The sequence below is a fragment of the Amblyraja radiata genome, chromosome 20, assembly GCF_010909765.2.
Source record: "Amblyraja radiata isolate CabotCenter1 chromosome 20, sAmbRad1.1.pri, whole genome shotgun sequence".
In the NCBI taxonomy this organism is placed as follows: Eukaryota; Metazoa; Chordata; class Chondrichthyes; order Rajiformes; family Rajidae; genus Amblyraja; species Amblyraja radiata.
The window spans coordinates 6,777,213-6,799,193 of record NC_045975.1 but is presented as its reverse complement, the minus strand read 5'-3'; the positions used below and the strand labels follow the sequence as shown (position 1 = coordinate 6,799,193).

The following is a 21,981-nucleotide window of genomic DNA, read 5'->3' as shown; positions in this document are numbered from 1 at the left end:
ATCAAAGTAGAGGATGGTCTAGGTAGGAAATGTAGAATGGCTCATTGTTAGCTCAGGGGAAGGGGACTGAGACCTTTGGTTCAAACAGCATCTGCAGTTTCTTCCTGCACACTTCTTCAGCATCTGCAGTTTCTTCCTACACACTTCTTCAGACCTATCCGGAGTCTTCAGAGATGCTGCCTGACCAGCTGAGTTTTTTTCTTTTAATCAAAATATGAGTTCATTTCAGTAACTCTCTTTTCTTGTGTATGAAAGATAGTGAGGGGGGGGGGGCAGACAAAAGGGGATGGAGGAGTTTAATCAACTAATACAACTGTAACTTGAACCCTCCCCTGACTTGTATCAACTTGACCTGAGACTTCGCTGACTGACAATTCCGTTGAGCAATGAAACGCCTCGAGAGAGAGCCCAGCCCAAACCGACGGCCAGTGAGAGGCAGAGAGGAGTTACTAAGAGGGAGAAAAAAAAAGTTTGAAGTATGACCAGGGATCAAAATTCCCCTTCGGCGCCGTGACGCGAGGAGTGATCTCACTGTTTCACCGGCACAGGCGGAAGACGGGAAGGGTTTTCCTTGTTTGTTTGGTTTAGTTAAGTTATCGGCGACGCTTCCTTGTGTGTGTGTGTGCGTGTGGAGCAGCGCTCGGGTGATGGCCAGCTTCAATGGGGCGAGTGCGAGCGGCCAGCAGAGAGCACAGGGCGCCGGTGAGTAGAGCAAGTGTCCTCGGCAGCAGGAGAACTAGCCTGAGCTGTTCCCCCACCCAGCCTTCTACATGGCATTGACCCGGGCGGCCCATTCTGCCTGTGTCTTGAGAGTTGAACCTTTTGTGTATTAACCAGAACTCCCTTCACGAGAGTTGTTCAGAAGTTGGAGCAGAAAGTCTACTCCACCATTCAATCGTGGCTGGTTACCTTTCCCTCCTAACCACATTCTCCCCATTACCCCTGACACCCTTACTAATCGAATCTATCTCTGCCTTAAAAATATCAATTGTCTTGGCCTCCACAGCCTTCTGTGGGTTCTATATCAGATTGCAGAGTATACTGCATCTCTGGGCTTCCCAATCAAGTAAATTTCAACATCTAGATACATTTGGAATTGATTTCAAAGCCAGTGAAGGCAACTCTACCGCTGCGCCACCGTATTCAGCTGTGACATTGTTCCATATTCTATGCTGACCAAGTCTAGGTTATATGTGACAACAGATCAGATAAAGAGGTTCTCTTAAAATGCCCGTACAATATGCAAGCCACAGAGATCAAGAGGTAATTAGGAATAGACAACAAAAGTCGGCTCTGCCAGAGATGACCAGAAACACCAAGGAACTGCAGGTGCTGGAATCCTGTGTAAAACACAAAGTGCTGGAGTAACTCAGCGGATCAGAGGAGTTGAGTTTAGTTTATTGTCACGTGTACCTCAGTACAGTGAAAAGTTTTTGTTATGTGCTAACCAGTCAGCGGAAAGACAATACATGATTACAATCAAGCCGTCCACAGTGTACAGATATATGATAAAGGGGTTAATTATTAAAGCTTTATTTCAGACACAGGTCCAAATAACACATCAAACAGTACAAAGAATTACAAAGATACATTAAAAAATTGCATATTAGCCTAAAATATATATAAGCTATTGCACCAATGCCATCTTAGCCTAGAAGTGAATCTATAGCAGCTTTTCAGAGGGCTGACTAGGGCTTCAATTATATGGTTCTCTGATTTGTCCAGGCGACACATAAAACTAAACATCAGCTGTCTTAAGAGTGCCTCACAGGTTGGCACTCTAGTGGACACAAACAATTGACTGGCACTATGCCACCTAGGGACACGAAGTAGCAACCTTATTGCATCATTGTATGCAACCTTAAGCCTCTGCATAATCTTTTTCTTATAATTAGACCACAATTGAGCAGTATATAACGGTGTGATGTAGGTTCTGAACAGGGAACACTTCACAGAATCAGAGCACATATAAAACTTCCTTATAATATGAATAATAATTATTGCAAAGTAATATCCGATCAATGATTGTCCGAGGGTCTCCAATGAGAGATTGTAGCTCAGGACTGCTCACTAGCTGTGGTAGGATGGTTCAGTTGCCTGACAACAGCGGGGAAGAAACTGTCCATGAATCTGGAGGTGTGTGCTTTCACGTTTCTGTACCTTTTGCCCGATGGGAGAGGGGAGACGGGTGGAGCAGAGTCACAGGGCCGAATTCTCCTCCTATGTCTTATGATAGTACACTGAATAGCCACCAAGTAGACACAGGAGTTGAAGGCAACCTCATCTCCATTAAACAGCTACATCTCTTCACCAGATGAGAGCTGTTCAGGATTTGACCTCCCCAGAGGAGCATGGGTGAAGCTCCACAGACTTGGTACTGGAGTTGGGCGTTTCAATGCCGGAATGTGGAGATGGGGGCTCCATCAGAGCCCAGCCTGTGAATGCGGAGCAGAGCAACAGACAGCCAACCATGTCATCTCTGGGTGCCCGCTCTACCACCCACCAAATGGAGCTCAGGGCCTGGCAGACATTGACGCAGAGATAGGCTGCAACCTGGCTGCCCAACACCCGGCTTCAGATCTAACTATTCCTTTGGTTTATTTACGTTTCATTCGCAAGAAGAAGACGATGATAATCTGATCAAAGGGTAAGGCAGAATAAGAAGTCCGCCCAGCTATGGAAGGGGTGGGGATAGTTGTGGGGGGAGAAAGTGATCAGATGAAAGTACACCTTGTCAATGAAGTGAAACTGAATTACCAGTGACTGTGCAAATATAGTCAGTCCTGGGTAGCACTTAGGCTGTGGGCCGAGGAGCTTTATTCCAGTGTTTCATGCTCAGAGACAACAACCACCACCTTTACTCTTTCCATTGCTATCTCATTGCACTAATAAAAGGCCTGTCTGAGACTGCACCCTGATTATTGTGAAGATAGACACAAAATACTGAAGTAACTCAGCGGGACAGGCAGCGGCGTTGGATAAAAGGAATGGGTGATGTTTTGGGTCGAGACCCTTTACTTTAGTTTCGAGATACAGCTCAGAAACAGGCCATTCGGCCCACTGAGTGCGTGCCAACTAGCAATCCCTACACACTAAAACTATTCTACACACACACACTAGGGACAATTTCATACAGTTTTTGGTCTCATAATCTGAGGATAGACATTGTTGCCATAGAAGGAGTACAGAGAAGGTTCACCAGACTGATTCCTGGGATGTCAGGACTTTCATATGACGAAAGACTGGATAGACTCGGCTTGTACTCGCTAGAATTTAGAAGATTGAGGGGGTATCTTATAGAAACGTACAAAATTCTTAAGGGGTTGGACAGGCTAGATGCAGGAAGATTGTTCCCGATGTTGGGGAAGTCCAGAACAAGGGGTCACAGTTCAAGGATAAGGGGGAAATCTTTTAGGACTGAGATGAGGGGGGGGGGGGGGGGGGGGGGGGGGGGGGTATAAACTGGAGGTGAGAAAAGGCCAGAACAAATCAAAACCGGCAACAAATGACCTCAGGAAAGGTGGAGCCCACAATGGTCCATTGTTGGCTGGGGAAGGTGTGATAACAAGAGGGATACAAGGATGCGACCAGTGGAACTGGCAGGACGACCAGGGTGGGGGAAGGGGGAGAGAGGGGAGGGGGGGAGGGGAGGAGAGCGAATACAGGAATGCTGCCCAGGCGAAATATGAGGTGCTGTTCCACCAATTTGTGTGACAATGGAGGAGAATGTCTATTCCCAATGACCTTGATCTCTGTGGCTTGCTTGCCCATCGTGAAGGCATTTTAAGTCCACTCTGGCAATGGAGGAGGCCCGAGACAGAAAGGTCAATGTGGTAACGGGAAGGGGAGTTAAAATGTATGGCAAAACATTTTGTCTGTGGAATTCTCTGCCTCAGAGGGCGGTGGAGGCCGGTTCTCTGGACACTTTCAAGAGAGAGCTGGATAGGGCTCTTAAAGATAGCGGAGTCAGGGGATATGGGGAGAAGGCAGGAACGGGGTACTGATTGGGGATGATCACATTGAATGGCAGTGCTGGCTCGAAGGGCCGAATGCCTACTCCTGCACCTATTGTCTATTGCAACCGGGAGATTGGGTAGGTACAGGTCTGGTCTCTCCCTGCCCAAGGAACGACAGATGGCACAATGGGCTAAGTGTTCGGCTGGCAACCGGAAGGTAGCTGGTTCGAATCCCGCTTGGAGTGCATACTGTCGTTGTGTCCTTGGGCAAGACACTTCACCCATCTTTGCCTGTGTGTGTCCTTGGGCAAGACACTTCACCCACCTTTGCCTGTGTGTGTGGATGTAATTATGTGAAGCACTTTGGGGTCAATGCAAGTTGACTAAAAATGTGCTATATAAATAAAGAAATTATAAATTATTATAAGGAGGGAGATATACCTATGATGGAGCAATGTTTACCAGGTTGCACTGGGTGGAGCCCGACCCAGGTGGCTAATATTGATTTGTTGACGCTGATTGGAAATATTCCTGGAATTTTGACCACGCTCTATGACTTAATTGTCCGTCATCTGCTCACAGGGCCTCTGTTCAAATAACGTCTGGCTATGCTGCCTACAATTGCTGTTGACGTTACTGTGCCTTAAACATAGAAACATAGAAAATAGGTGCAGGAGTAGGCCATTCGGCCCTTCGAGCCTGCACCACCATTCAATATGATCATGGCTGATCATCCAACTCAGTATCCTGTACCTGCCTTCTCTCCATACCCCCTGATCCCTTTAGCCACAAGGTCCACATCTAACTCCCTCTTAAATATAGCCAATGAACTGGCCTCAACTACCTTCTGTGGCAGAAAATTCCAGAGATTCACCACTCTCTGTGTGAAAAATGTTTTTCTCATCTCGGTCCTAAAAGATTTCCCCCTTATCCTTAAACTGTGACCCCTTGTTCTGGTCTTCCCCAACATTGGGAACAATCTTCCTGCATCTAGCCTGTCCAACCCCATAAGAATTTTGTAAGTTTCTATAAGATCCCCCCTCAATCTTCTAAATTCTAACGAGTACAAGCCGAGTCTATCCAGTCTTTCTTCATATGAAAGTCCTGACATCCCAGGAATCAGTCTGGTGAACCTTCTCTGTACTCCCTCTATGGCAAGAATGTCTATCCTCAGATTTGGAGACCAAAAACTGTACGCAATACTCCAGGTGTGGTCTCACCAAGACCCTGTACAACTGCAGTAGAACCTCCTTGCTCCTATACTCAAATCCTTTTGCTATGAATGCTAACACACCATTCGCTTTCTTCACTGCCTGCTGCACCTGCATGCCTACTTTCAATGACTGGTGTACCATGACACCCAGGTCTAGTTGCATCTCCCCCTTTTCCTAATCGGCCACCATTTAGATAATAGTCTACTTTCTTCTTTTTGCCACCAAAGTGGATAACCTCACATTTATCCACATTATACTGCATCTGCCATGCATTTGCCCACTCACCCAGCCTATCCAAGTCACCTTGCAGCCTCCTAGCATCCTCCTCACAGCTAACACTGCCCCCCAGCTTTGTGTCATCCGCAAACTTGGATGAAAAACCTTGGGCGTCCTGTCATCAAAAGCCTTGGCTTTCTCTCTACTCCCTTGGCCTCTTCCATTTCTTAAATGGCACGGTGGCGCAGCGGTAGAGTTGCTGCCTCATAGTGCCATTAACCCAGGTTTGATCCTGACTGCGGGTGCGGTCCGTACAGAGTCTGTACGTTCTCCCTGTGACCGTGTGGGTTTTTCCGGGTGCTCCAGTTTCGGTAGAGTTGTAAAATTGTCCCCAGTGTGTAGGATAGTGCTGCTGTCTGGGGATCGCTGGGCCGAAGGGCCCGTTTCTGCCACGTATCTCTCAAACAAAACTGAAATCTAAATTTCCCCTCCCTCTGTCTCCTCAACCCAGATTCCCATTTTTTCCTCTCTTAATACCTGGTCTCCATACCCCTCATTACAACGCTAATGTGCAGAAGAGGCTTACCAGAATGCTGAAGAAGGGTTTCGGCCCGAAACGTTGCCTATTTCCATCGCTCCATAGATGCTGCTGCATCCGCTGAGTTTCTCCAGCTTTTTTGTGTACCAGGATGCTGCCTGAATTAGGCGGTTACCAGCTACAGGGAGAGGTTGGACAAACCTAGATTGTCTCTGGAGCGGCGGAGGTCCATGGCAGACTCGACAAAATTATATAAAGTCATGAGAGGTAGAGAAAGGGTAGACATTCAGAACCTTTTTTTCCCAGGATGGAAATGTCAAAGACTCAAGGGCGTAGGTTTAAGATGAGCGGGGCGAAGTTTAAGGGAGATGTGTGGAGCATGTTTGTTTTACATAGATGGATGCCTAGAATGCACTGCCAAGGTTGGTGGTGGAGGCAAATACGACAGTGGCATTTAAGGGGCTGTTATAGAGATACCTGGATATGCAGGATTTCAGGTCAGGTTGGGGTGAGTTCCCCCCGCCACGGGTACCATGTAATCCCGTGCTACCCGCTCCATGGTCGGATAGTCGGCGACTAAAACATCTCCCCCACCTGGTTTGCCAGGTGAGGAGGGGGCTGTGGACCCCCAGCCGGACCAAAAACAAGACCTGTCAATGGGCAGACGAGCTTCTAGCGAGCCAACACTTCAGTAGATGTTGTGCTCACTGTCGTACACAGCATTGTAAGGAACGATGATAAAGCACACACACACCAAAATCCAATACTTCCAGCAGCGGAAGTCGGCAGGAACTGGAGGACAGAGATGTGCGGTGCGTCCGTGACCGTTCCCGTCGGAAACCAGCACCACTGCGTCGCTAATGTTTTCAGCGATGATGATATGCAGGGAATGGTGGGATGTGGATCACGTGCAGGCAGATGGGATTGGTTAATTCTGGTATCATGTTAGCACAGGCATTGTGGGCTGAAGGGCCTGTTCTTGTTCTGTACTGTTCTAAATTCTCATCAATCACTGGTGAACTTGCACATTCTCCCTCTCATCTCTTTCGCTTCAGTTTAGTTTAAACATAGAGCGCGGAAACGGGCCCTTTGACCCGCTGAGTCTGCGCCGACCAGCGATCACTGTGCTCTTGACATTATCCTACACTGACTCTAGGGACAATTTTGAGTCTATACTGAAGCCAATTAAGCTACAAACCCCTTTGTGTTTGAAGTATGGGAGGGAACCAGAGCACCTGGGGGAAACCCACGTGGTCACAGGGAGAACTCCTTCTTGCTATTGAGGGAGTGCAACGCAGGTTCACCAGGTTAATTCCCGGGATGGCGGGACTGACATTTGATGAAAGAATGGGTCGACTGGGCTTGTAATCACTCAAATATAGAAGGATGTGAGGGGATCTTATAGAAACATATATAATTCTTAAGGGATTGGACAGGCTAGATACAAGAAAAAAGTTTAAGAATAAGGGGTAGGCCATTTAGGACCTTTTTCAGTTGTGAATCTGTGGAATTCTCTGCCACAGAAGGCAGTGGAGGCCAATTCACTGGGCGGTTTCAAGATTTAGCTCTTAGGGCTAACGGAATCAAGGGGTATGGGGGAAAAAACAGGAACGGGGTACTGATTTTGGATGGTCAGCCATGATCATATTGAGTGGTGGTGCTGGCTCGAAGGGCCGAATGGCCTATTCCTGCTCCTATTGTCTATATTTTATGTTTCCATACAGACAACCACCCTCAGTCGGGATCGAACCCGGGTCTCTGGTGCCGTGAGGCAGAAGCACGACTGCTATGTCGTTGTTCTATACTTTTCTAAATTCTCATTAATTACTGCTCAATTATCAATTCTTCCTCTCATCCCTTTTACTTCATTCCTTCTTCTCCCTCTCCGTCTCTCTCCCATTGAATGCCTTTAACAATTGTTGAATCTTCTGAATCTGTAGTCGGCAGGGCAGTACACTGCATGTCGCCAACTTGACATAAACCTTGTCATCTAACTGTAGTGTTCTTGCGTGTGTTTATTTTCAGCCTCGACGAGTGAAACTTTAACCAGACAATCAGGAGCAATCGTGCGAAGGTTTGTAGCTTGCTTTATTTTACAATTCAATTTGTATCTGGGGCGGCACGGTGGTGCAGAGGTAAAGTTGCTGCCTTGCAACGCCGGAGACCCGGGTTCGATCCTGACTACGGGCGCTGTCTGTACGGAGTTTGTACGTTCTCCCCGTGCCCTGCGTGGGTTTTCTCTGAGATCTTCGGTTTCCTCCCACACTCCAAAGACGTACAGGTTTAATGTAAATTGTGTGTGTGATAGTGTTGGTGTGCGGGGATCGCTGGTCGGCGTAGACTCGGTGGGCCGAAGGGCCTGTTTCGGCGCTGTATCTCTAAATAAAAAAGTTTGGTGTAAATCTTTGTAATCAGTTAATAAAGAAAATTTACTGGAATCGCATTACTGCTCTCTGCATTCTATTGGAAAATTAAAATGCAGCATAAACAGTAATTATCACGGATCTATAAATCACTTCATAGCATTAACCATCAAATAGGTCGCACCATTATTTTATTGATGTTTATGGTGACTAATATAATGGTCCGTAATCAATAGTCAGATAAAGCACTATTGATCTAGTCACATAAACATTATTTTTTAAACTTTTTTATCTGTGAAAGTTCATAATATGAGAAGCAAAGGCTGTTTTAGGTCTTAGCATAACCATGTGCTGGTATATCTAGAGTCAAGAATGTTTTATTGTCATATGTCCCAGATAGAACAATGAAATTCTTACTTGCAGCAGCACAATAGAATATCTAAACAATATAATAAAAAATTTTAGGACCGAGATGAGGAAAATATTTTTCACACAGAGAGTGGTGAATCTCTGGAATTCTCTGCCACAGAAGGTAGTTGAGGCCAGTTCATTGGCTATATTTAAGAGGGAGTTAGATGTGGCCCTTGTGGCTAAAGGGATCAGGGGGTATGGAGAGAATGCAGGTACAGGATACTGAGTTGGATGATCAGCCATGATCATATTGGATGGCGGTGCAGGCTCGAAGGGCCGAATGGCCTACTCCTGCACCTATTTTCTATGTTTCTATAATACACACACACACACACACACACACACACACACACACACACACACACACACACACACACACACACACACACACACACACACACACACACACACATATATATAGGAACTGCAGAGGTAGACACAAAATGCTGGAGTAACTCAGCTGGTCAGGCTGCATCACTGGAGAGAAGGAATGGGCGACGTTTCGGGTCGAGACCCTTCCACAGACCGATGTCAGGGAAGGGGGGGCGGGACAAAGATAGAATGTAGTTGGAGACAGTAAGACTAGTGGTTTTGTCATTTTGTGTCCACCTTCGATTTAACCCAGCATCAGCAGTTCTTTCATGAACAAGGAACTGCAGAAACTGGTTTAAACCGAAGATAGACACAAAGAAGGGTCTCGACCCGAAACATCACCCATTCCTTCTCTCCAGAAATACTGCCTGTCCCGCTGAGTTACTCCAGCGTTTGGCGTCGACCTTCAATAATAGTGCAACCCCCAGGTCCATGTGGTTCAGAGCTTATTTGCAAGTTGTAGCGTTTATTAATGTTTTGTAGTTGTAGTGACTTGCTGTAAGGAAGCCACTGTCACAATGAGGAAGATGTCAGAGAAAATAATAGCTAGCACCGTGGTCCTGATCAGAGTGTGAAGTACTTCTGAAGTGAACCTGCTCCTCGAATGTCAGAACCATCATGATAAAAACACAAAATATTACAACAATGTATCTTGCAGCAAGCTAAGATGTCCCATTGTTCCTAGAATAGCTGTTGGAATAACATGGGAGAAATGTCTTGACCCTGAAGATCACTTTTCCATATTCTCCAGAGTTGCTGCCTAACCTGCTGAGTTACTCCAGCACTTTGTGTCCTTTTGCGGAATGATATTGGAGATTGGAAAGTGTGGGGCAGCATCCACATCTTGTTGCCTTACAGCGCCATAGACCCGGATCCTGACTACGGGTGCTGTCTCTGCGGGGTTTGCACGTTCTCCCCATGACCGAGTGGGTTTTCTCCAGGTACTCCGGTTGCCTCCCACACTCCAAAGGCGTGCGGTTTCGGAGGTTAATTGGTTTCTGCAAATTGCCCGCAGTGTGTTGGATAGAACTAGTGTACTGTGGGTCGATTCCATTTACTAGTGTAAACCAATATCTGCAGTTCCTTCCTTCACCAAACGTTTACACCCTTGGATCAATACACTAGATCGCTGGTTGGCGCTGACTCGGTCGATGGGCCGAAGGGTCTGTTTCCCTGCTGTAACTCTAAAACTAAAACTTGCTTTCTTCCTTTCTACATTTTTGTGCAGATTTGTTCTGGATACTATCCAGGAGGAGAACCCGGAAGTTGAACTGAGCCCAGAGGATCTTGGTGGAGCCTCGAGTGAGATTAATGAGCCTGACATTAAGGATATATGCAAAAGTTTGAAGAAAATTGGGGATGAATTGAACCGAAATGCTGAACTTCAACAGTACGTAACTGAGCAGTATCTACTTGTGCATTTTCTTTATCTCTGTGTGGTGACTGATTTAAATTAAAAAACATGTAGACTTCATTAGATCATAAGTGATAGGAGTAGAATTAGGCCATTCGGCCCATCAAGTCTGCTCCTCCATTCAATCATAGCTGATCTATCTCACCCTCCTAACCCCATTCTCTTGCTGTGGTGTATATAATGGGAACTGTAACTTTAAGGACTGTGTACCAGAATGGTGTTTAAGAAAGAACTGCAGATGCTGGAAAAATCGAAGGTAGACAAGAATGCTGGAGAAACTCAGCAGGTGAGGCAGCATCTATGGAGCGAAGGAATAGGTAACGTCTCGGGTCAAGACCCTTCTTCAGACGGGTGTGGGGGGGGGGGGGGGGGGGGGGGGAAGAAGAAAGGAATAGGCAGAGACAATATGCTGTGGGAGAGCTGGGGAGGGGAAGGAGGGAGAAAGCAAGGACTACCTGAAATTGGAGGTCAATGTTCACACCGCTGGGGTGTGAATGGTACGATTTATCTGTCATGTGATACATTCAATATCTTATGGTGTCTGGTGAATATGTGTGAGTATGCGCAGTGTACCTTTGTGAAACATTGAAGACCCACACTGGCAACAGCGGGTACTGAAAACCTGTCCTTGTTTCTATCTACATGCTGAAGCCGTGATATCTTACAATGGCGACGAGGATCGGACAGAGTTTGTGAACTCAACCTTTAAATACAGTGCAGGACAGTTTTGCAATATGCAGTTTTGTTTAACATTTTAAAAAGCAAATTGAGGGAGTGCAGCATAGGTTCACAAGGTTAATAATTCCCGGGATGGCGGGACTGTCATATGCTGAGAGAATTGAGCGGCTGGGCTTGTTATGGGCTCTGTAATTTAGAAGGATGAGAAGGAATCTTATTGAAACATATAAGATTATTAAGGGTTTGGCCACGCTAGAGGCAGGAAACATGTTCACGATGTTGGGGGAGTCCAGAACCAGGGGCCACAACTTAAGAATAAGGGCTAAGCCATTTAGAACGGAGATGAGGTAACACTTTTTCCACACAGAGTTGTGAGTGTGGAATTCTCTGCCTCAGAGGGTGGTGGAGGCCGGTTCTTTAGATACTTTCAAGAGAGAGCTAGATAGGGCTCTTAAAGATAGCGGAGTCAGAGGATATGGCAGGAACGGGGTACTGATTGTGGATGATCAGTCATGATCACATTGAATGGTAGTGCTGGCTTGAAGGGCCGAATGGCCTACTCCTGCACCTATTGTCTATTGTCTATTCAATACATTATCAGTCTCGTGAATAAGTGTGAGTATATGCAGTGTACGTTTGTGAAACATAGTAGTCCCACACTGGCAGCCGCGTGTACTGAAAACCTGTGCTTGTTTCTATCTACATGCTGAAGCCGTGATATCTTACACTTGCCTCTCCCCGTAACCTCTGACACCTGTAGGACCTGTCTTGACTGGAGATATTGGACAAATGGTATGCTTCAGGGATCAGTGCCGGGCCCATTGTTGTTTGACACCTACAATATGTCAACGGTTCGGATAAGAATGTACAAAGCATGATTAGCAAGTTTACAGATGACTCTAAAATAGGTGTTATGGTACACACATGGCCATAGACCATGGTGGAGGCCAAATCATATTAAACTCTTTAATTAAAGCTTTAATCAGCTCCCTTCATATTTTGTTTTAAAGTTCTGTATCAAATGTTGTCTGATAATATTATGTGAGTTGATTTGAATGATATAATTGGTTGAAAGTTGTAAATAAGTGAAAATGTTTTAAATTAGATATCAGATGTTATATAAATTATCTCTCTTACACACGCACACACACACACACACACACACACACACACACACACACACACACACACACACACACACATATATATATACACACACACACACACACACATACACACACACACATACACACACACACACACACATACACACACATATATATATACACACACACACACACACATATATATATATACACACACACACACACACACACACACACACATATATATATATACACACACACACACACACACACACACACACACACACACACACACACACACACACACACACACACACACACCACATTGAAGCACTGCAGCAGTAACACCCTGCTGTCTCTGCAAAATCCTCCAAATCCACTGACAGAAACAACAGCCCCAGGCTAACAAGCCCACCATTGAGTCCCTAATTCCACATTGTCAGCTCCATTGACACTGGGCACATCATTTGCACTGGACTCCCAAAATACGCCCGGTATTCCAAGCTCAGCCGTGGTAAGCGCTTACGAGGTAGACACGGGAAAAGATTCAATAATGTTCTTAAAACTTCCTTGTGAGGGGTGGGGAACAGCGATATCCCTGGTTCAATGCTGTGTTTATTGTCACACGTGTGAAAGACACAGTGAAATTACTTTCCTACAAAGGGCCCAGTAGATTATTGCCATACCTAAGCACATCCCCGATTAGCAATGTGTAAGAAATAGTCCACTCGGCCGCATGCGAGAAACGCCATGTTTTGGCGCCATTTTCCAAGTCGAGTCCGCGCTCTAGTTGCTATGAGCGGTGCCCGATCCAGGCGAGCTCCAGGCTGCTGCGGGGCCTCCAGCCGTCACCTTCCTTCGACGTGTAGATCGACTTCAGTCCTGACCCGAAACGTCAACCATCCTTTTTCTCCAGAGATGCTGCCTGTCCCGCTGAGTTACTCCAACAGTTTGTCTCTATCTTTGCTATAAACCAGCATCTGCCATTCTTTGTTTCTACATGTTGATTGACTTTGAAGGGGAAATAAAAATGGAACCAATTATTAATTAGTAAACATAGAAAATAGGTGCCGTTCTGCCCTTTGAGCCAGCACCACCATTCAATATGATCACGGCAGATCATCCAAAATCTGTACCCCGTTCCTGCTTCCTCCCCATATCCCTTCATTCCATTAGCCCTAAGAGCTATATCTAACTCTCTTGAAAACATCCAGTGAATTGGCCTCCACTGCCTTCTGTGGCAGCGAATTCCTCAGATTCACCACTCTCTGGGTGAAAAAGTTTTTCCTTAACTCAGTCCTAAATGGGCTGCCCCTTATTCTTAAACTGTGGCCCCTGGTTCTGGACTCACCCAACATCGGAAACATTTTTCCTGCATCTAGCTAGTCCAAACCTTTAAGAATTTTATATGTTTCTGTAAGATCCCCCCTCATCGTTCTAAATTCCAGTGAATAAAAGCCCAGTCGATCCATTGTTTCATCTTATGACAGTCCCGCCATCCCGGGAATTAACCTGGTGAACCTACGCTGCACTCCCTCAATAGCAAAAATGTTCTTCCTCAAGTTAGGAGACCAAAACTGCACACAATACTCCAGGTGTGGTCTCACCAGACCAAGAATCAGAATGGGCCCTTAGTCTCTCATGCCACACGGGTGTCTGCGTTATGGGGAGAAGGCAGGAGAATGGGGTTGGGGGAGAGATAGATCAGCTATGATTGAATGGCGGAGTAGACTTGATGGGCTGAATGGCCTCATTCTGCTCCTATCACTTAAGACGTTATGACACAGGCTAAGTAAAGTCACGAGGCACAGATAGAGGCCCTTCGACCCATTGATCTTCGAGAACCTATTTGTACTATAATTTTCTAGCTTGTAAGCTTCTCTGCCATGGAGATCATCTGCTCATGCAGATGCTCTTAGAGTCAGGCTTGCACAGAAACACAGGGTGGCACGGGGGCACAGCAGTCCAGCTGCTGCCTCACAGCACCTGAGACCCAGGTTTGATCCTGACCACTGGTGCTGCCTGTATGGAGTTTGTACCTTCTCCCTGTGACCGCGTGGGTTTTCTCCGGGTGCTCCGGTTTCCTCCCACACTCCAAAGGCGTACAAGTTTGTAGGTTAATTGGCTGTGGTTGTAAATTATCACCAGTGTGTGTAGGAGAGTGCTAGTGTGCGGGGATCGCTGGTCGGCGCGGACTCGGTGGGTCGAAGGCTCTGTTTCCGCGCCATATCTCTAAACTAAACTAAACTAAACTAATTTCACCGTGTTTATTGCTTTTATTTAGCAATCCCATTAAGAAATGCGAGGTTCTACCTACAATTTAAGTTCTCTTCAATGTGTCTCTGCTCACAGAGTAATCGATGTAATCTCCGTTGATGACATCCGTGAGGTATTGCACAAAGTGGCCGAGAGGATGTTGGCTTCAGAAGGCTTGAACTGGGGACGAATTGTCACCTTCCTCTACTTTGCTGGCAAACTTGTCTTGAAGGTAAGTTGAAATGTTTTCCAAAATTAATTCCCATTCTCTGTGGCCCTTGAAAAATTCACATTGCTTTACACCAGGGAACGTTGCACGCAAGATCGGCATACATCAGTTTTTAAGTTAGATTTATTTTGTTATTAAGTTTAGAAAATATGTTAATAATAATAATAACTTTATTTATAGAGCACTTTAAAAACAACCACTGTTGCAACAAAGGCTGTACATGACTAATCATGAACAAAAAATTATTACAAGACAATAAACACATTAAAAAAGAGAGTAAAAACAATAAAAAACATTAAAAACACTAAAACAGGAGCAAAGTCTCATGCAGGGTCAAAAGCCAAGGAATAGAAAAGGGTTTTAAGACTGGTTTTAAAGATGGACAGTGAGGCGGCCTGTCTGATGTGCAACGGCAGAGTGTTCCATAATGTCGGAGCAGCAACAGAGAAGGCTCTATCCCCTCTGAGCTTCCGCTTAGACCTCGGTACCTCCAGGAGCAGCTGATCAGCTGACCTGAGGCACCGGGCAGGAGCGTAGGGATGAAGCAGCTCAGAGAGGTAAGGCGGGGCGAGACCATTTAAAGATTTAAAAACAAATAAAAGAATCTTAAAATGAACTCGAAAGTACACCGGGAGCCAGTGGAGGGAGGCCAGAATTAGCGTTATGTGCTCCCTCTTTCGAGTTCCAGTTAAAAGGCGAGCAGCAGCATTCTGAACCAACTGGAGACGAGCCAGGGAAGATCGAGCAACTCCAAAATAGAGTGCGTTACAGTAATCCAGCCTAGACGTGATGAAGGCATGGATTACTGTTTCAAAATGCTGCCGCTCAAGAATGGGCTTCACCTTTGCCAGCTGCCTTAAATGAAAGAAGCTGGACTTTACTACCGCGCCTATTTGATGATCTAATTTAAAATCACTGTCCATCTTAAAACCCAAGTTTAAAACTGTTGGCTTCACATACCGTGCCAGGGGACCCAAGTCAACAGGGGGAGGTTCACGGCAGCCATTGGGACCAAACACTATCACCTCTGTCTTCTTTTCATTAAATCCTAGAAAGTTTAGGGCCATCCAGGATTTAATGTCATCAAGACATAACAGAAGTGATTTGACAGAAAAGGCATCTTCCTTCCTCAGCGGCATATATAGTTGGCTATCATCAGCATAACAATGAAAAGAGATGCCATGCTTTCTAAGAATGGAACCCAGAGGAAGTAAATACAGTGAGAAAAGCAGGGGCCCTAAAATTGAGTCCTGTGGAACCCCATATGACAGAGGAGCGGAGGAGGATTCAAAACCAGCAAGGCTTACACACATAGTTCTGTCTGCCAGATAAGACCTGAACCATTCCAGGGCACTGCCACAAATGCCCACTAGGTGCTGTAACCGAGATACTAAGATACCATGGTCCACTGTATCAAAGGCGGCACTGTATCAAAAGATGTTATTAAATTATAATCATTGCAGGCACTCACCGACTTACATTATCTGTCACTTCAAGTTCAAGTTCAAGTGAGTTTATTGTCATGTGTCCCTGATAAGACAATGACATTCTTGCTTTGCTTCAGCACACAGAACATAGTAGGCATTGACTACAAAACAGATCAGTGTGTCCATATACCATAATATAAATATATACACACATGAATAAATAAACTGATAAAGTGCAAATAACAGATAATGGGTTATTAATAATCAGAATAATCAGAACTTATGTAAACTTCCACTTAACTCAGCAATTCTTTAACCTGTTCAGTGCCACCCCTGGATATACTCGGGTCAGGTGGATACAACAGCATGCGGCCCGTTACCGCAAACCAGTCAGCCTTTATCGTGGATTCTCCCACTCGGTCTCCCACTGGTCCTACTCAATAGTAATCGCCAATAGTCTGACGAAGGGTCTCAACCCGAAATGTCGCCGATTCCTTCGCTCCATAGATGCTGCCTCACCCGCTGAGTTTCTCCAACAATTTTGTCTACATTCAATAGTAAACTTCACCTTTACATCACATTTACACTTTACTTTAGACTTTATAGACGCACAGCGCGCAAATAGGACCTTCGCCCCCTTGACCCCGATCACCCCACTATCCTACACACACTAGGTGAAGATAACAAGGGTCGGCCACGTTGATTCCCCAAGTATGAAAAGATTGTCTCCTAATTAAAAGAGGAAAAAAATAAATTGGTGAATCAATTGTGAGCATTGAGCACGGGGCCAGTTTCTTCCCAGCTGTTATCCAGCAACCGAAGCATCCTACCAACAATCAGTTTAGTTTAGTTTAGAGCTACAGTAGGGAAACGGGCCCTTTGACCAACCGAGCCTGCGCCGAACAGCGATCCCCGCACACTAACACTATCCTGTGCACACTAGGGACAATTTACTATCTTTACCAAAGCCAATTAACCTACAAACCTGTATGCCTTTGGAGTGAGGGAGGAAACCGGAGCACCCGGAGAAAAACCCACGCAGGTCACGGGGAGAACGTACAAACTCCCTACAGACAAGCACCCGTAGTCAGGATCAAATCCGGGTCTCCGGCGCTGTAAGGCAGCGACTCTACCGCTGCGCCACCGTGCCGCCCTCAATTGGGAGATTCGGTCTGGGTGTCATGACCCCCTTAGGTCAAAATAATAACATCCAATAACTGTGTTGCACATGCGGCATAGCATGAGAGAGTTCATAAGTGTAGGAGCAGAATTAGGCCATTCGGCCCATCAAGTCTACTCTGGCATTCAACCATGGCTGATCTATCTTTTCCTCTTAACCCCGTTAGAAACATAGAAACATAGAAAATAGGTGCAGGAGTAGGCCATTCGCCCCTTCGAGCCTGCACCGCCATTCAATATGATCATGGCTGATCATCCAACTCAGTATCCTGTATCTGCCTTCTCTCCATACCCCCTGATACCTTTAGCCACAAGGGCCACATCTAACTCCCTCTTAAATATGGCCAATGAACTGGCCTCAACTACCTTCTGTGGCAGAGAATTCCAGAGATTCACCACTCTCTGTGTGAAAAATGTTTTCCTCATCTCGGTCCTAAAAGATTTCCCCCTTATCCTTAAACTGTGACCCCTTGTTCTGGACTTCCCCAACATCGGGAACAATCTTCCTGCATCTAGCCTGTCCAACCCCTTAAGAATTTTGTAAGTTTCTATAAGATCCCCCCTCAATCTTCTAAATTCTAGCGAGTACAAGCCGAGTCTATCCAGTCTTTCTTCATATGAAAGTACTGACATCCCAGGAATCAGTCTGGTGAACCTTCTCTGTACTCCCTCTATGGCAAGAGTGTCTTTCCTCAGATTTGGAGACCAAAACTATACGCAATACTCCAGGTGTGGTCTCACCAAGACCCTGTACAACTGCAGTAGAACCTCCCTGCTCTTATACTCAAATCCTTTTGCTATGAATGCTAACATACCATTCGCTTTCTTCACTCCCTGCTGCACCTGCATGCCTACTTTCAATGACTGGTGTACCATGACACCCAGGTCTCGCTGCATCTCCCTGTTCTCCTGCCTTCTCCCCATAACCCCTGACACCTGTTGGTTGTAGCTACTGAGCTGTATCCTATCCAACATCAACAGAGAGGAACAGAATAAAAAATCTGAAACAGATAGATAAATTGAAGGATGAACAGATGATGTTGTATTTGGTGACCTTTCCCCTCTTTTGCAGGCCCTAAAAAGTGTGAGATCATTGATCCAACCAATAATAAATTGGTCCTTGGACCTGATTCAAGCCCGTGTTATCCCATGGATTGAGCAGCAAGGTGGATGGGTAAGTTAATGCATTGGCGGCTTCTGTTGGATTATAAGGTGCCCAGGGGAATATGAAGTGCTTTTCCTCCAGGTTGCATGTGGCCCAGCTCTGACAATGGAGTAGGCCCAGGACAGAAAGATCAGTATGGGAATAGGAAGGGGAGTTAAAATGGTTAGTGTCTGGGAGATCTGTAAGGCTTTAGCCGACCAAGCGCAGGTTTAGTTTAGAGATACAGTGCGGAAACAGGTGCCCACCTAGTCCGTGCCAACCAGCGACCACACCAACACTATCCAGCACGCCAGTTTACAATTTTACCGAAGCCAATTAACCTGCAAACCTGCACGTCTTTGGAGTGTGGCAGGAAACCAGAGCACCCGGCGAAAACCCACACAGGTCACGGGGAGAACGTACAAACTCCGCACAGACAGCACCCGTAGTCGGGATTGAACCCGGGTCTCTGGCGCTGTCATGCAGCGACTCTACCGCTGTGCCGCCATGCCGCTGCAAGTGTTTGGTGAAATGGTCGCCGAGTTTACGCTTGGTCTTGCTGATATAAATGAGACCAAATTAGTTTCAGCACATGGGTCAGGAGGCTGGGGACTATTGACTACACAGGGGTCTGCACCAGGTTTGTATGTGTGTGGGGTTGTGGGCTGGAGTTTAAACGGCTGGCAAAATCGAGCAAGACAGAGACCATTATTTGGATTAATTTAGTTTCGAGTCACAGCTTGGAAACAGGCCCTTCGGCCCACCGAGTCCGTGCCGACCAGCGATCCCTGCACACTAACCGTACCCTACACGCACTAGGACAATTTACAATGTATTCAGATATATTCAAGAGAGAGTTAGATTTAGCTCTTAGGGCTAACGGAATGAAGGGATATGGGGAGAAAGCAGGAACGGGGTACTGATTTTGGATGATCAGCCATGATCATATGGCTCGAAGGGCCGAATGGCCTACGACTGCACCTATTTTCTATGTTTCTATGTTTACAATCTTTACTGAAGCCAATTAACCTACAAACCTGTATGTCTTTCTTTGGAATGTGGGAGGAAACCAGAGCAACTGGAGAGAACCCACGCAGGTCATGGGGAGAACGTACAAACTCCGTACAGACAGCACCCGTAGTCAGGATCGAACTCGGGTTGTGCTGTCTGTATAATAAACTTCTTCAAACACCTGTGAACAATCATGAAACTACCAGTGGAAACAAAAGTTTCCTAAAAAAAAACGGATTAATTTAATTTTCATTGTACCGAGGTACAGTGAAAAACGCTTGTTGCGTGCCAACCAGTCAGCAGAAAGATAATACATGATTACAATTGATCTATTTACAGTGTATAGATACATGATAAAGGGAATAACGTTTAGTGCAAGGCAAAGTCTGATCAAAGATAGTCCGAGGGTCTCCAATGAGGTAGATAGTAGCTTAGGACTGCTCGCACGGTGGCGCAGCGGTAGAGTTAATGCCTCACAGCGCCAGAGACCCAGACTCGATCCCGACTACAGGTGTTGTCTGTACAGAGTTTGTACGTTCTCCCCGTGACCCGCGTGGGTTGTCTCCAGGTGCCCCAGTTTCCTCCCACACTCCAAAAGAATGCGGGTTTGTAGGTTAATTGACTTGGTATAATTGTAAATTGTCCCTAGCATGTGTGGAGGATAGTGTTAGTGTGCGGGGATCGTGGACTCGGTTGGGCGAAGGGCCTGTTTCCGCGCTGTATCTCTAAAATTAACTAAACCCGTTTGGGTAGGATGCTTCGGTTGCTGGATAACAGCTGGGATGAATTGATTCACCAATTTTCTTTTTTTCTTCTTTTAATTAGGAGACGATTTTCTCATACTTGGGGAGTTCAACGTGGCCGACCTTTGTTATCTTCTCTGCCGGCGTGATTACTGGCATTCTGGCCTATTTAAAGCTGACCTAACTTCAACGTTCCTTTTTCGATTTTGTCTTTTTGGAAACATGACCCCCAGCCTTCAATGGTTTCATCTCCAGTCCCCTTGCGCCTGAAGGGGCATCTCTGTACAGATGTGTTATACTTGAAATAATTGCTAGTAATGAGCTTGATGAAATTTGGAGGCATTTACATATATCCTTGTTACTTGATTTAACTTTTTTTTTTATTGCAGCCTTTTTAGAATCAGTTTTTTTTCTTTCAAAAAAAACATGTCTGCCTGAATCATTTGTTCCAAGGTGTTTATATTTTGCTGATATTTTAAAACAAAATCTTCAGGGGATACTAGCGTGAGACTCTTCTTAAAACTTGTAAGTGTAAAACAAAACAAAAAAAACAGAAAATGCTGGAAATAATCAGCTGGCCAGCCTTCATCTGTGGAAGGATACATGGAGATGTGGGATTACCTGAGTGTTTACAGAATTATTTGCAGAATCTGCTTTTTTTTTAAACTTTCACTTAAACTGCAGGTTTTTATACTGTCTGTATAATGGGCATCATCATAAAAATGGTAGAACAAAAATGAGACTACCTGTGAAAACCGTAAATTACCTCCAAATTACCCCCCCCTACCCCGGATAATCCCCCCGAAAATGTGGCTCTCAGGCCGGGTGAGGCGACCGATCTTGACCTCATTGGGACTTCCGCGGCCGATCGGCGGGTTGAATTTGCCCCGTGCGGCCGGGGCTCTGGAACTCCGGTCCGGCCGGAGCCGGCAGATCTGTTCCCACAGCCGACTTTGCGGACCGCTATCTCGGCCCCCTGGCGGACGGTTCCGGTACCGCTGGACTCCTCTCTGAGATCCTGACCTCCGTTGGTCGGGCAAAACGGAGAATCCGGCAAGGCTCTGGAACCAAGGGTGCCAGAAAATCAGTGGTGGGCCTGTACTTTAAGAAAAAAAAACCTTTACCTGGACTGAGAGCTGCACCTTCTCTTGTGGCCTTCCCTTGTATTGATTATTTTGGACGCTATTTAGATTCCAAAGCCTATTTTCCACCTTAAATTAGATCTAGGTTGAACTAAATCTAAAATCAACAGTGAGTTTATCCACTGGCTTTGACAATTATAGTTCAACTCTTCAGAAGTGTTGGGGATTTCTACTGCTCATTGTTTGCTGCTTCTATCCATCACTCCTGAGTATTCTAGTCCCAATTTTATGCCAAAAAGTAAAAAGGCAGTATTTACTGGTGACATCCAGAGGTCAGTGAGCACTTTAGTTTAAGAGATACAGCCTGAAAACAGGCCCGTCGTCTCACCAAGTCCGCGCCACCCAGCGATCACCCGTACACTAGTTCTATGTTATTCCAGCTTCGCATCCACTCCCTACGCACTACCAGCAACTTACACGAGACAATGAACCTACAAACCTGCGCGTCTTTGGAGTGTGGGAGGAAACCAGAGCACCCGGAGAAATCAGGAGAGAACGTGCAAACTCCACACAAAAAGGGTGGTGAATCTATGGAATTCTTTGCCACAGAAGGCTGTCGAGGCCAAGTCAGTGGATTTATTT

General features: G+C 45.9%; 1 protein-coding gene across 1 annotated transcript; it reads left to right on the top strand.

The window, feature by feature from the left end:
• The first annotated feature begins 461 nt into the window (after positions 1–461).
• Positions 462–20,917, top strand: LOC116984543 (apoptosis regulator BAX-like). Its single transcript, XM_033038709.1, has 6 exons — positions 462–702; positions 7,950–7,998; positions 10,299–10,460; positions 14,621–14,756; positions 18,432–18,533; positions 20,340–20,917. The coding sequence occupies exons 1-6, from the start codon at positions 648–650 to the stop codon at positions 20,439–20,441; spliced, it is 606 nt and encodes a 201-aa protein (XP_032894600.1). The 5' UTR covers positions 462–647; the 3' UTR covers positions 20,442–20,917.
• Positions 20,918–21,981: the final 1,064 nt, after the last annotated feature.

Excerpts from the sequence above, each read along its gene's own strand:
- LOC116984543 (XM_033038709.1), top strand. The coding sequence starts at position 648 with ATGGCCAGCTTCAATGGGGCGAGTGCGAGCGGCCAGCAGAGAGCACAG. Across the intron at positions 703-7,949 it reads GCAGAGAGCACAGGGCGCCG|CCTCGACGAGTGAAACTTTA; the intron begins GTGAGTAGAGCA and ends GTTTATTTTCAG. Across the intron at positions 18,534-20,339 it reads TTGAGCAGCAAGGTGGATGG|GAGACGATTTTCTCATACTT; the intron begins GTAAGTTAATGC and ends TCTTTTAATTAG.